We start from the raw sequence: 13,982 nt of genomic DNA, 5'->3' as shown, positions 1-13,982 counted from the left end.
GCAGGAAGGGCAGCAGCAGCAGTAGTGGTATCAGCAAAGGAAGCAGCAGAAGCAGCACAGGTAGCAGCAGTAGCAAAGCATCTGATATAAAGAAAAAGGTTAAGAAACAGTCCAAGGCCACACAATTTCCAAATGCCAGCACTGCCAAAGGAGAGAAAACCATCCGTGTGCAGAAGTATAAGAAAGAGAGTAGCAGCAGAAGTACCAGCAGTGACACCAGCAGCAGCAGTGAAAGCACTGCTGCTTCCTACCGCCAAAGCAAGTATGACAGAGAAGCTGAGAAAAAACATATCAAGTCCCAGTTTAACAGTGGTTACAAGATCTCCACAGAACGGGTAAATTTGTCTAATGCTTTGACTTCTGTTAGAAGATGAACCTTACTGCGCTGTAGGAAATAATTTATTTTGGAATTTTGCAGGAATATCACCTTCCAAAAGTATACCAACTCCGCTTCAAGTCTGCTCACATCCCTCAGGTAGGTCCCTAATTCTAGTGTCCCTCCCCATGGTGGCTGCAGACAGGCTATGAGAGTTGGGGCTCTTCAGCCTGGAGAAGAGAAGGCTTCAAGGAGACCTTATAGTAGCCTTCCTGTGTCTGAAGGGGGCCTAAAGGAAGGCTGGGGAGGGACTATTTTCAAGGTCTTGTAATGACAGGATGAGAGATAATGGGTTTAAAGTGGCAGAGAGGAGATTCAAACTAGATGTTAGGAAGAAATTCTTTACAGTGAGGGTGGTGGAACACTGGACCGGATTGCCCAGGGAGGTTGTGGATGCTTCCTCCCTGGAGATGTTCAAGGCCAGGTTGGATGAGGCCTTGAGCGACCCGTTCTAGTGGGAGGTGTCCCTGCCTATGGCAGGGGGGTGGGGAGGTGGTGGTGGTATTGGAACTAGATGATCTTTGAGGTTCCTTCCAACCTAGACCATTCTCTGATTCTATGTTACTTAAGGCCTTTGCTTGGTTCGTTTCACTTGAGCATTACATACTGTTCAATAACAACATTGCTAACCAAGATAAGCAAATTTCTTACTAAAATACTGACTGTTGCTGCAGCACTTGCAATCCCCAAATTTCAATTAGCATACCTTTGGGCTAGATGCTCTACAATGAAGCCAAAACTAAGTTAATAAAAACCATGGGGAAATTATAAAACAGGGAGATCTTCCAATAGGAATAGCTATGTCCACAGTTTTTAGACCATCATGGCAAAATCATCAGGTATGTGGATTGTGTCAGAAACTAGGTTCAGTGTGTATTATGGCACAGAGGTATTCTAAGTATATATTAGAAGGATGATGGTGTAGTGGGGTTTGGAGGTGTTACTTGTAAAGTTATTGGGTATCCTGCACGTGAATGAGGAAGATGATTTACGTTGATTTTAATTAAATTGTAGTTTCTTTTTTATTTCTAAAAAAATGGATCTATTTCACCACTTATTAGGCGTCAGATTTTTATTTTCCCTAACATCACACCTGGGCAATGTGATGTTGCCATTTGCAATCACTCTCTATGCAGCCTTCCTGTCTGCAGAAGGGTCCAAGTGGGTCAGAGATGTATTCCAACCCAACATATCTCATGTCTGCTTGTGATAGTAAAAATAACATTTTAGATATGTCTGTCTGCTACCTATAGAGGGAAGCTTATAGCTCTGATTTTGATATCTACACTGCAAAACTGAAGGCCATGTCATACCTTTTTAACTTATTTTGGTTTTATAGCATCCAGATCGCAAGATATCAAGTAGATCATCATCATCTTCCTCTGATTCAGGAAGTAGCCACAGTAACAGCAGCAGCAGTAGCAGTAGCAGCAGCAGTAGCAGCAGCAGCAGCAGCAGCAGCAGCAGCAGCAGCCACCACCATGAAGGAAATGCTGGGCACAGAGGAGTCAGTATCCTCCACAGCCATGATTCCAGCCTGACACGTGAGGTACTATCTGCATGGAGCAAATGAGCAGCTGGACTTTCCTGGCTGCAGAACAGGAATTGTGAATGTGGTAGCATTCCAACTACCTGAGAGACTTAGGGTCCGGAAGTACTCTGCAAGTCAAGTTTGTACACTGAAAGTCAAAGTCCAGTGAGAGATTTCTCCCCCACGAAAACACTTTTTTCCAAACTCTCTTGGCTTTGGCATTTTGTTTGCTGGTTGCTTGGGTATATTTTTCTTCATTTCTAAACCTTCTAAAGGTTCTTGCAGTATGTGAAAGCCTGGATTTGGAAATTATTTTACAAATTGTGGGGAAGGGAATTGTGTTGTAATTTAAAGAGAAAATAATTCTACTATGTGCATAAAAATGGATTGGAAGAACCCACACCAAAACAATCATGTATTAGAAAATTCCTAGAGGCAATGAAATAATCAAGATTCCAGTCAAATTTATCCTTAAATACTGGGGATATAGAAATACCTCATGGATGAAGGGCTGCTTCCTGCTATCAGCACACATAAACTGGACTGTAGGCTTCCCAGTGAATACACAGAAATACTTAAGCACAGATGGTTGGGGATTGTTTTTCAGCGCAACTTCCTGGGAGACGTAATTCCACCTGGCATTACGATTGTGGCACAGGCAGTAAGGAGTGACAACACAAATCAAGGTTATCAGGCTACAGCATATGTTCGTTCCGATGCTGCCAAAGTTGATGTGCAACTAGTTGTGGTTCAGCTGGCTGAAACCAATTGGAAAGTGTGTGCTGATGCTGTAATACTGCCTCTGAAAGCACAGGTAAGCTCGCAGGCAGCTTCACCCAGAGACACATGCAAAAACCCAGAGTTTACTGAATAAGTGCAGAGCAGCTGCTGATTAGAACTCAACAGTTAAAAACATACATACTTTGAAATGCTTCACAAAGTTTGTAACGCTTCAGAAAATGCTCCTACCTTCCTCCCATTCTTTTGAATAAAAAAATAATCCAAAATACCCAGTTCAAAATCTGGCAGGATACTGATTTTCACAGTACCTCCAAATACGATCAGTAGAAGGATAAACAATGTTTGAAAAATCAACTGCTTCATCACAACCTATTTATCATTTGTTCTGCTATGAGTTTGCTTGTCTGGGATTCTGGCTGTTTTTTCTCTATGTAATTCATTTCAGAAGACTCATAACTTAGATGCATTTTAAATGTTGTATGTCATAAGATTACATGAAAAGATGGAAAAAGTAAAGTTGGGTTTACTTTGGGTTGGTGCCTGAGAGAGCACCATAAATGAAGGAACAAGTCTTTCATTTTCTTCTTTTCATCTCTCTGTGCTGTGCTTCCCATGTTCCTTTTAATGGAAGTGACATTTGCATAACAATTTACAAACCTCTGCTTTTTGCAGCCGTGATTAACAAATTCAGCATGATATTTCAGTCGGAAAAAAAAGTGGGGTGGGGTTCAAATCAAGAGGTATTGGAGAAGGCTAATAGAAATTATACTGTAGTTGTCTTACAGAAGACAATGCAAATTGATTATATGAAGTTACCAAGTCTAAGGTAATCTCAGAAAATGATGACAAACCTGATGTATTTTTTGCACTATGCCCCAGATTTTTCCAGATGCAGGCAAAAGAAAAAAAATCTCTGTAGTAGTATTTAGAGCAAAAGGAAGACTTGGAAACATAAAGAATTGCTATGAAATGTCTTGAAAGAAGAAAAACTTGAATTTTTAAATGGTATGGGGTGCTTCTGTGATTCACTTCTGAAGTCTGCCTGACTTCTTCCCTGTTTGTAAAGGCCAGACTGAGATGGGGCAAAGAGTGCCAGGACTACAAGATAGCAGCCGCAGCTACCACAGGCCAACTGGCAAAGAAGCCAGCTGTGCAGCTGAAGGTGCAATGGGGAAATCTTCCATCCTGGATAAAAAAGACAAGCACAGTGTATGTAATCTGCTCTTTCCTAAGTTGTCCTTCTGCCTTTCTTGTGCTATTTGGCTTTCTAAAAACTCTGAAAGAGCTGGGTAACATTTTTCAGCCCAAACATGTGTGGGTTTTGTTTTGATCTGGGGCTTCTTTAGATGGAAAACATAAGTTCAATGGCACAAAATAGTTTTGTGAATGTGTTCTACATTTCCCCCATGTTTCATATTAAAGATATCCCCCAAATATTTAAGAACTTGACATTTTTAATTTAATTTTCCATATTAAATTGTTTTCTATTTCAAAATGGTGTGGGGGGGGAGGGGTTGAAATATTCTTCTATTCAACCTCAGAAAACACTCTTGAGCAAAGTAAAACCAATATGTTTCTTCTGGATAAAATCAACCATTTCACTTGATCCACAGTATTATTTCCTTGACTTTTCGGTTCTTCTGTTGTTCCCCTATGTTTTTAGAACTGCCAGTAGTCTTCCCATTGCTGCATTTGCTCACCTACCTGAGCTTTTCACATCTCGTTTATCTCTAGATTCATGCAGTATGTTCCTGGTACAGCTCTCATGTTGGGCTTCTCAGAAGCACATCAAAGAAATCCATCTCATGAAATTATAGTAAGGGCAGCTGCAACATCTCCACGAACAATTGATACAGTAATTAAAGCTCCTGGGGTAGGTGTCAATTTTTATTTTCTTTTCCTTACCTTGAATGGATTTTCAACTAATAAGCTTTTGTTATTTAATGTAAAGGAAAAAAAGCAAAACATTCCCTTTTAGAGACAATCCTATATACCTGACTACACTACACGAGTCCTGAAACACATACAGGAGTACTCTTGATTTTGTGCTGCTTTGAAGCAATGTAGCAATAAGCTGAAAATCAGATTCTGTAGTTGACTAATTTATTTCCGTGCCAAGAGCAGCAGCTAGATCTGAATTGTCTCAAGTACGCCTGTTCTGCACTCACACTTTAATTTATTTTTCCCAATGTGACCAGCTGTGTGGGATGCACAGGGACCTCAGAAGATATAATGGAAGCCTTGAGAACACCCTACACTCTGTTGCAGCCATGTGCAGCATCTGTCCGTGCTGGCACTGAAGTCCCACATCTGCAGTAACCATATTTGATGAGACAGGTCTGAGCAAGTTATGATAGCTACAAACACAACTCTGCCTTTATCAAGCTGGAGGAGCTAGTTACACTTTCAGAGTAGCTTGCACAGGCTGGCTCTGCAGAATCTCTCTGATTAATTGGTCCTTGTCCACCAAATCCCTATACACCACTTTGAAAAATTTCCCCTGTGGATCTCTGGCAAATAAATAACAGCTAGATATTCCAACACAGATAAATTAGTGTGTCTTTAACCTGCCGTGGTTCTTCAGTATTGCAGGATCTGTAGTATGTGATATAAAGAAGTAGGCACACGAGACATCCATTTGATTCTCTCACTAAATGTAATTTGTAGCTAGTGAGGGATCTTACCACAATGCCCATCATGTGAGTTTTCAGCCTGTAATGGATGCTGTTCGTTCTAATAGATGCAGCCATCAGTGTACTCAGTTACTTAACTTGTTACCTTGTTGTTAAGGAAATCACGTAATTACCACTGAAACTACTGAGACCCCACCTGGAGTATTGCATTCAGTTGTGGAGCACCCAGCAGAAAACAGTCATGGACCTGCACAAGTGGGTCTAGGAGAGAGCCATAAAGATGACTGGCAGTTGGATCACCTTCCTTGTGAGGACAGGCTGAGAGAGTAGGGGTTGTTCATTCTGGAGAAGAGAAGGCTCTGAGAAGACCTTGTAGCAGTTTTCCAGTACCTAAACAGGGACTACAGGAAATAAGCAGAGGGACTATAGTGATAGTATGAGGGATAATGCTTTTAAACAATGACGGTATATTTAGGTTACTGTGAAAGTGGTGAGACACTGGAACAGTTTGCCCAGAGAAGCTGTGGATGTCCCTTCCCTGAAAGTGTTCAAAGCCAGGTTGGATGAGGCTTTGAGCAACTTGGTCTATGGAAGGTGTCCCTGCCCACAGCAGGGCACTTGGAACAAGACGATCTTTAAGGTCACTTCCAGCTCAAGCCATTCCATGATTCCATGACTCATCCAAGTTGGTTACTTTCCAATGTCCTTAAAACTCAAGAAGTGTGACCAGAAGACAAGGACTCCTCACAGAAGCTTAGGGTTTCCGTCTGTCCTAGAGAGACTATCACAAATGCATTGCATAAATGCAGCTTCTTTTTTTTTTTTCAAGATGAGAGTAATTTTGTTTGTTTGTTTGCAGTCATCTCTTGAGCAGTATGTTTCAATTTACCTGATTGTATTTTCATTTTTGCCTTTTTAGGTAACACTTTACTATCAGGCTCTCCGACTACCCCTCACTCTGCCTTTAGGCCAGCCTCCAGTGTATGAGAGTCCAGATATCACTGCCTGGAATTTATTCTCAGAAATAGCTTCACAAATAGCAAAAGAAGATCAATGTAAATATTACTTATATGCTTGTCTCTTCAATAAGTAATGTCTACAGATGTGTCCTTTGCCATGACTGAGTCTTGCATTTCCTCATAGAGATCTTCTAGGGAAGCATAGCATCTCTAACCTTGTTTTCTGAAAAGCTCATTCCTTCACTTAGAAGTATATTTGTTGGCAGGTGGATGAAGAGACTTCAAACCAATGTAAATATTCAGAGCCCAGGAATCATATCCATCTGCAAGAACTAGAGGTTGTCTTTTGCCCCTTCTATGAGGGTGCCATCTCTCATTGAGAGGCACAAAACAGCTCGTGTGCTTTCTGCCTTGTTTATTTTATTCAAAAAGGAGTAATCTGAGTCTTAGGTGGTTGGTTCCTAGCACTTCTGTGGGAAATGTGAACTACTTTTTATCATGGTTAGTCACCATTTTTAGTTTCTCTAGAATCTGGTACCTTGTAGTCCCTGTTAGCTTGAATTTTGTGTTTAGCCAGTAATTAAAATCAATACTAATATAGTCTATGTATATTAGTTATTCTGCACTGCTATTCTGTCCTTACAGACTGGTAGCATTGAAAGCTTCTGCCAAGGAAATGATGATTCTTTCCTGTTTGCTCTGTAGTGCAATCTCATAGAGGTAGCTTTCAACACTTTGCAGAATCCCATATGTCATTGGCACATCTGCCATTTCTCTTCTGGTTTTGTTTTGCAGCTACATGTGAAGTCACAGAGAGAGAATTCAAAACATTTGACCACATGAGCCATACATATTCTTTCAATAAAAGCTGCAACCTAATAGTGGCCCAGGACTGTACTCAACACCCCAAATTCATCATTACTACAAGAAAGGTTGATCCTCAGTCTTTCTCGAGAAAGGTTCACATCAATACAACCTCATTGTAAGTGTGGTTTATCCTGAAGTCTCAGGAATTAGATATAAAGTTTCAGGGAATTAGTCTGGGGATGGGAACTGTCTAGCTTCTAGGTGAAAGTGGTTTCCAATCAGGTATTTGGGGAAAGGTGGGATATTCAGAAGGAATCCTCCTCTGAGACACTTTGGCTTAGTTCCATTTGTCTTCAAAGCCATTATTCTATGATAATGTGCTCATTAAGTCCCCATACTGTCTTTTCTTTAAAGGCTGAATCTCAAAACCCAAAGTGCCAATGAATTTTGCACTTTGAGAAGAAAGCAGCTCATTCATTCATTTAAAATTCAAATATTCAAATTGATTTGGTCACAAATCTCTCTCCTTTTCACTTTTTTTTCACATTTTGTTCATATCTTGTGGGGTTTTTTTTCTCTTTCTGAAGGAACATCACAATCTGTCCTGTTACAAATTCATCTTTCCTTGTGACATGCAACGAAGAAGCAGTTCTATCACACAGCAAAGTTTCTGTGTATGAAAAAGGTAAGCCACGATACCTGCTGTTCCAGGACTGGCCTGGAAACTCAGTAACTTCAAGTTGTTTCTATAAATTCCATGGAAAAATATCAACGTAATGAAAACAAAGTGGAATTAAAGAAAAGCTAGGGACTTCACTTTCTTAAGATTTCTATTGACTCACATGCCTGTTTCCTTCAGTATATACACACTTACTGTCCTTCACCCTAACTGTTGGGTAAATAAAGTCCTTTCTTTTGTGTATGGTACGTTCAGGTTGGTGATTTTTTAGAGAAAAAACTCTTGTTATAATCACAGATGCTTTTGTTCAGATATTTAGCTGGAGCACCAACAATGTCCTTATAACCTTGTGACATTGCAGACTGGATACAGAAGTCAGTTCCAACTAAAGGGAACTGCAGTAAAGTGTTTTTGCACATAAAGACATCATTTCTTCTGTTTTTTGCTTTCTCTTGCCACAAAAAAAAAAAAAAACCCAAACAAACCAACCAACAAACCAAAACCAAAACACCCAAACCAACCACCAAAAAAACCCTGCAGCAAACCTACCGTTGTGAAGGAGAATGCACTGCTCAGTTTCTCTACTGATTTGAGAATCAGCAGGACAGCTTACAATTCACTGTCTATCTTTTTACAGATGATGTTAGAATTTATGAACATGGAAGAACAATTATCGTGGAAGCTCCAGCACATGGACTGAGTAGTGTGATTTTTGATGGTGTGGTACTTAAGGTATTTGGCTTTGAACATTACTGCTTTCTTTCTGTTTAGTACCTTGGCAGTGTAGCAGACCAACACTTCAGCATTCACTACAAAGATGTGCTGTTTTGTAGGTTACTGTTGCTTCATGGATGAGAGGAAAGACCTGTGGAGTTTGTGGAAATAATGACAGAGAAAAGCACAATGAACTCCAAATGCCAAATCATAAGCTGGCACACAGCAGTTCTGCTTTTGTTCATTCATGGGTATTGCTAGAAGAAACCTGCTCTGGTGGTGAGTACATATGAAAACACTTTATGAGTATGATTTCACTTTTACTCTCCCAATAGCTAGAAAAAAAATATATATAAGCAGCAATCTTTTATTTAGAAACAAAAATTGCAACATGTATCAATTGTAATTTCCTTAACCACTGACTGTTTAAAACAATGTCTGTGAATATAGACAACATATACCACAACAAAAGCCTTTGTATCATGTGCTGTTCAATGTCAAATAAATTATTCTACTATCATTTCTCACACTGAGTAGCTTTCTTTTCCTTGAAGAGGCAAAATAAGGCCTAACCTAGCTCCAGCTGAAATAAGTGTGATTTTCACCACTGAATCAAAGCAGTTTCAGTTGTTACCTCCAGACTTCATTTAATCCAAGTTGCAGTCTATTAATGCGGTGTCAAATCTTTAGTTTACTTAAATTTTCAGAGTGATAAAAACTTTCCTTTTTTGTTCTACACCATCTGAGGGTAAAATCTGAGGCAAATATGAAAAGAAGTTCATCACATGTAGCTGGAAATACAATGACAGTCTCCCATAACATCAATACCGTTTTGTTCTGCAGGTCTCCATTTACCTTGGACCTGAGATAACTTTATTGAAGTTAATGTTTTTTTTCTCCTTGACTTCTCTGGCAGCAGAATTGTACTTGTCTGTGTGTCAGGAAAGAGAAACAGCTAGGATCTGTTAAGTTACATTGTACCTTTCTAGTGAAATAATTGCAGCATTATAAAAATCATCCAATAAAAAAATTATCCTTGATGTTATTACATAAATGCTGCTTCTTTTTTTTTTTAATCTATTCACTACAGCTGACATTCTTCCTAATGCAATGAAGTAGCCATTGTGCTTGTAGTATCTGTTCTTGATAGCTTTCAGACATGAGAGGTTATTTTCTGTGTATTATGTAGTTATAAAAACCTGGATATACATTATTCCATTTGGGTTATATTGTGCAATTAGATTTGAAAAATAGCTTCTCTTTCAGACTCTTTCCTCTATCCCCCAACTTATTATCAGCCTACCTTGATAACCTTGCTACTGTGAAAATGATTTGTCAGGCACCTGTGTTTTAATAAAAGCTGAAGAGAAAATATGGACCTTTATTATTGCAACAATCAATTGGAATTTATTTCTACAATTTTAACTATGTTTCCTTTTCCTCTTAGGGTGCAAGCTGCAGCGCAGCTATGTGAAGCTGAATCGAAACCCTACTATTGATGGAGAGGAATCTACGTGCTACTCTGTTGACCCAGTACTGAAATGTATGAAAGACTGTACTCCAATCGAAAAAACTTCAGTTAAGGTTGGCTTCCACTGTTTCCCAAAAGGTATGATATTTTTCTCTCCCTGTGTCATGTACTGTAGGAGCTCTGTCAGAGCACTCAAAAGAACAAAACACGGCACAGCCACACAAAGACCTGTATTGCTCCAGCTCCTCTCTGAGATGCTGGGTTTAATCCCATTAGTATTTGCTATAACCACTGACAGTACTGGACAGCTAAAAGCTAGGTTAGATGATGGCAGGCAGCATCATCTGAGGAAAACATCTGAGCTAGCAGAAGTGGCAGCTGTGATCGATGCCATTTTTTTTCTTTTTATCTTTTTTCCCATTTTTTTCAGTGTCTTCATAAAGTTGAGATAAGCAACACTGAGTCCTTTTATGCACATTACAGCCTGCAATTTTGCCTACACCAGGGCAAGCAAGGCAACTGAAAATCAGTCAAGTTGTGTGACATGACTGCTGTGATTAGGCTGCCATGCTATGTCACTATGCAATACATCAGCAAAAAAAGAAAAGCATTCCTGAAATGTTCTCTAGATTGTTCCAAAAAATGGTTTGGTTTAAAAGGTATTTTATACACCCACACTTGTGCCCCAAAGTTTTAAAAACACCTACTTCTCCTTTCACTTATACCATTTTGTCATGGGTGCAATACATTGTCTGACACAGGTTGACACTGAAGTTAATATAAGCATGAGAGGAGAATCTAGCCTGGAATCTACAGATATAGTCTTTTAATGAATTACACAGTATTTATATACCTACCTTAAAGCAAAAGCTACCATTAGGGAGTATCCACTGAAGTGGTCTGCTGTCTGTGTCAACCATTGTTTGCTATATTCGTTACTGGCTGGGATAAGGCAGTGTAGTTTCACTGAGGCCAATGTAGTGCAGTGAAACTGGAGAGGAACAGGGTATTTTATGTTTGATACACATCTGTGTAGAACTTCACACTTGGCTCATGTTACTAGTATCTGCAATGTGCTGATCAGTCCATAAAAGCAATGAGTACCTTTCTATAACAGCGAGCCATCTACAACCACCTATTCAGCAAGCAGCACAGAGAGAGTGCTAATAGTTTTCTGGCAGCTCCCTGAGATGTGAATGGATGTATCCTTTTATGAAAAGAAAAACCTGCACTCAACCAAAAAAATACTTCCAAAATCTTGTCATACCCATGTTTCACAGATTTCTTTTGTGTATCCAAGTCCATATCTCTGAAATGTCATCACCCCAGGCCACTCATTGCCTCAGTATATTAGGCTATAATAAAGCTGTTTCATTCTCTCATAAAAATGTGTGAGAAAAGACAAAAAACAGGGGGGAAAAAAAAAGATATGTTAGTTGTCACAGCTAGTGCTGCCTTTACAGCAACTGTAGGCTTCTCTGCTTCATTTACTGAAGCAGAGGCTCAGAAGTCTGCTTGCAGCATTCCTAATCCTGGGCTTTTTAGATTTATTTATCCTAAGGAAAGGGGTGGAGAGGAAGAAGGAAGAAGAGGAAGGACAGAGCTACCATTTTGTGATTTTTTTTTCTAGCAAGCTGATTGTTTTGTTTTTTTTTTTTTTCTGGCTAAGGATCGGTAGGAATATGAGGCCATCCCTTAAAAACTGGGGTTTTTTTAATTTCTTTTCTCAGTCACTTGGAGAAGCAGCAGTTATCAAACCCAGAGTGTGGCCAATAGTAAGAGTCACAACCAGAATTAATTTATATAAAAAGCATATTTCATAGCATTTCTCATTTCAGAGCTTGAAAACATTACTTTTTTTTTAGCATCTGCAGCTCTTTTCTGGGAAATATTTATTATCCAGTTTATTATGCAAAACCTATGCCTCAGACTGGACAATAATTTAGCCAAAAAGAATGTCAGGATTTCAAGAGATAAGTAACTGATACAACCTGAACCCATATAGGGGTCTCCAGCTTTCCCTGTGATGAGAGATGGCATGTTATAAATGTATTGTCCAAATAAGAGCTAAAACAAATGGAAGTAAAATTATGAAAGCTTTACTGTTCTCATTATAAAAACTTAATCTAAATGGATGTTCTAATATTCTTCCAGATGCAATGATAAAACTTCAGCTAGCTAAGAATATTTATTGGGAGGATGAGTATCATTATTCCATTTAGATTATTTCAGTATTAAGGGATATGGCTTATTCAAGCTGCTGTTGATAAAGCAGTGTGGTAAGGTTAATACTGTAACTGACAATGCGCTGCCAGATTTCACAATATATGGGAAACTTTAATTAGAAGTTTATGAAGCTCTGAAAATTCTCCAAAGGGCTTATCCTTCAGAATGAACTGCGACAAATAGTCAGTGGAAATATACAGCGGTGTGCAGCACTAACATAGAGATTTCTGATGTGTATTACTACGTGGTGGTCTTATACTGATGGTGGCTACCTCCAGCACTTCTACAGCCTCCTGCCTGCTGTCTTTGTGCTTTGTGAAATGTTATTCATTTGGGGTTTGGGGAAGTGTTATAATAATTATATCATGGATGAAAATTCCACTCCACGCCAATGAGTCAGTTAGACGTCAGTTGTGGGGGCAGGATTTCATTCTTTACTTGATGAGGGAGTTGGCAGCCATCAAAACAGTATTTCCTTGAAAAGTGTTAATTTGCTTGATGCTAGTTAATAATGCCTTTTGTCTTCTGACAGATACTGCTGTAAGCCTGCCCGAATGGCAGAGAAGCAGCGATAAGAAATCAGCTTCTGAGGATGTCGTGGAGTCTGTGGATGCTGACATTGATTGTACCTGCACTGGCAACTGTAGTTAAGCTAAATGCTTTAGTGTTGTGCTATAGACATACTATACAAATAATTGAATAGCTGGACAGATAAGAAAGGAATGTAATAGCCCTAGTAAAATATTAAGAAATGTGATTGAAGAAAATAAGCCTACTGCACTGCATCCAAAATGAAATGCGTTATGTACAGTCTGCACTGCTTAATAAATGTGTCGTTCATTAAATAAGTATTCATTTGGTCTCCCTCTTTATTTTTCTCTATCAACAAAACAATCAGGCCAACTATAATATTATCCAGAAATTCTGCTTCCTTTCATCTGAAATATAATTACAGCAGCCCTTTCTTAAAATTGTGTTCACTAGGTGATGAAAGGAAAACATGATTATGGCTACTGCTAACATTCCATTGTGCAAAGAATTTAATATTTAGCATACTAAAGACACAGTAAGCATTTGTTTTCTTTTATGTTTTCTGGTAAAGAGCAAAGTCTGTTCTTGGAACCGTTCTGCAAAAAAATACATTTTACTCCCAGCAAGACCATTAGCCTTAGTACATTCTACAAAGGAATGAATTGGACTGCTAGACTCCCACTGTAGCTTTCCAGAGAGCTATAGTGTGTGACACAGTCCTCATTTTCATTTCAATTTCAATGGATGTGCTGTTGCTTCATGAGCTAAAAGTATGAAGAGGAACTTTTTTTTCTTTTTTGGTTCACCATCTCCTATTGTATACCTATGAAAATGATGCCTTCAAAAACTTCAGGGAACAATAATACATAAAGTATTATTCCAAATACTGTTAAAAAAGCAATACATAGAAAAATATGTCAGATCAATAGCATCATAAAGCTAAAATAAAGTAGAAGCAGGACAGTTAGACTGTGTTTAAACAGTGAAGTGTCACTCTGCTAGAAAGACCTATGCAGAAAGGCAATTCCCTCCTACCCCAGAGGACCAGGAATAGGTGACACCTTCAAACCTCCAGCTGTGGCACAATATCTCTTCCCCTTGTACACCAATCCACCATACAGTGAGCCATGATATGTTTTCCATAACAGCCAGTAGCAGCCAGGATGCTCTTCCAAGAGAAACCTAAGCATGGGTAAGATACTGCTGAACCCAAATGGTGTCAGGAAAATGTCATTAAAGAAAACACTTCTCTTTCTAATCAAAAGCTAAGCTATCAGAAAGATGATTGAAGACTAAATAGCTGAAAAATGACAG

The 13,982-nt window shown here is 39.0% G+C and overlaps 1 protein-coding gene across 1 annotated transcript in view; it reads left to right on the top strand.

Moving 5' to 3' along the window:
• The window catches only part of LOC135177886 (vitellogenin-1-like), a 43,134-nt gene extending 30,192 nt beyond the window's left edge, over positions 1-12,942 (top strand). The window contains exons 24-36 of the mRNA XM_064148309.1: positions 61-335; positions 419-475; positions 1,716-1,925; positions 2,515-2,721; positions 3,715-3,857; positions 4,383-4,521; positions 6,201-6,336; positions 7,036-7,222; positions 7,635-7,732; positions 8,364-8,458; positions 8,560-8,719; positions 9,888-10,049; positions 12,670-12,942. Of these exons, the coding sequence (XP_064004379.1) occupies positions 61-335; positions 419-475; positions 1,716-1,925; positions 2,515-2,721; positions 3,715-3,857; positions 4,383-4,521; positions 6,201-6,336; positions 7,036-7,222; positions 7,635-7,732; positions 8,364-8,458; positions 8,560-8,719; positions 9,888-10,049; positions 12,670-12,788 (1,988 nt within the window). The 3' untranslated portion in view covers positions 12,789-12,942. The remainder of the gene's footprint in view (positions 1-60; positions 336-418; positions 476-1,715; positions 1,926-2,514; positions 2,722-3,714; positions 3,858-4,382; positions 4,522-6,200; positions 6,337-7,035; positions 7,223-7,634; positions 7,733-8,363; positions 8,459-8,559; positions 8,720-9,887; positions 10,050-12,669) is intronic.
• Positions 12,943-13,982: the final 1,040 nt, after the last annotated feature.

Source organism: Pogoniulus pusillus, chromosome 8 (genome assembly GCF_015220805.1).
Source record: "Pogoniulus pusillus isolate bPogPus1 chromosome 8, bPogPus1.pri, whole genome shotgun sequence".
NCBI classification, from domain to species: Eukaryota; Metazoa; Chordata; class Aves; order Piciformes; family Lybiidae; genus Pogoniulus; species Pogoniulus pusillus.
Note: the sequence above shows the minus strand (reverse complement) of the source record. Positions and strands in the feature narration are given on the sequence as shown.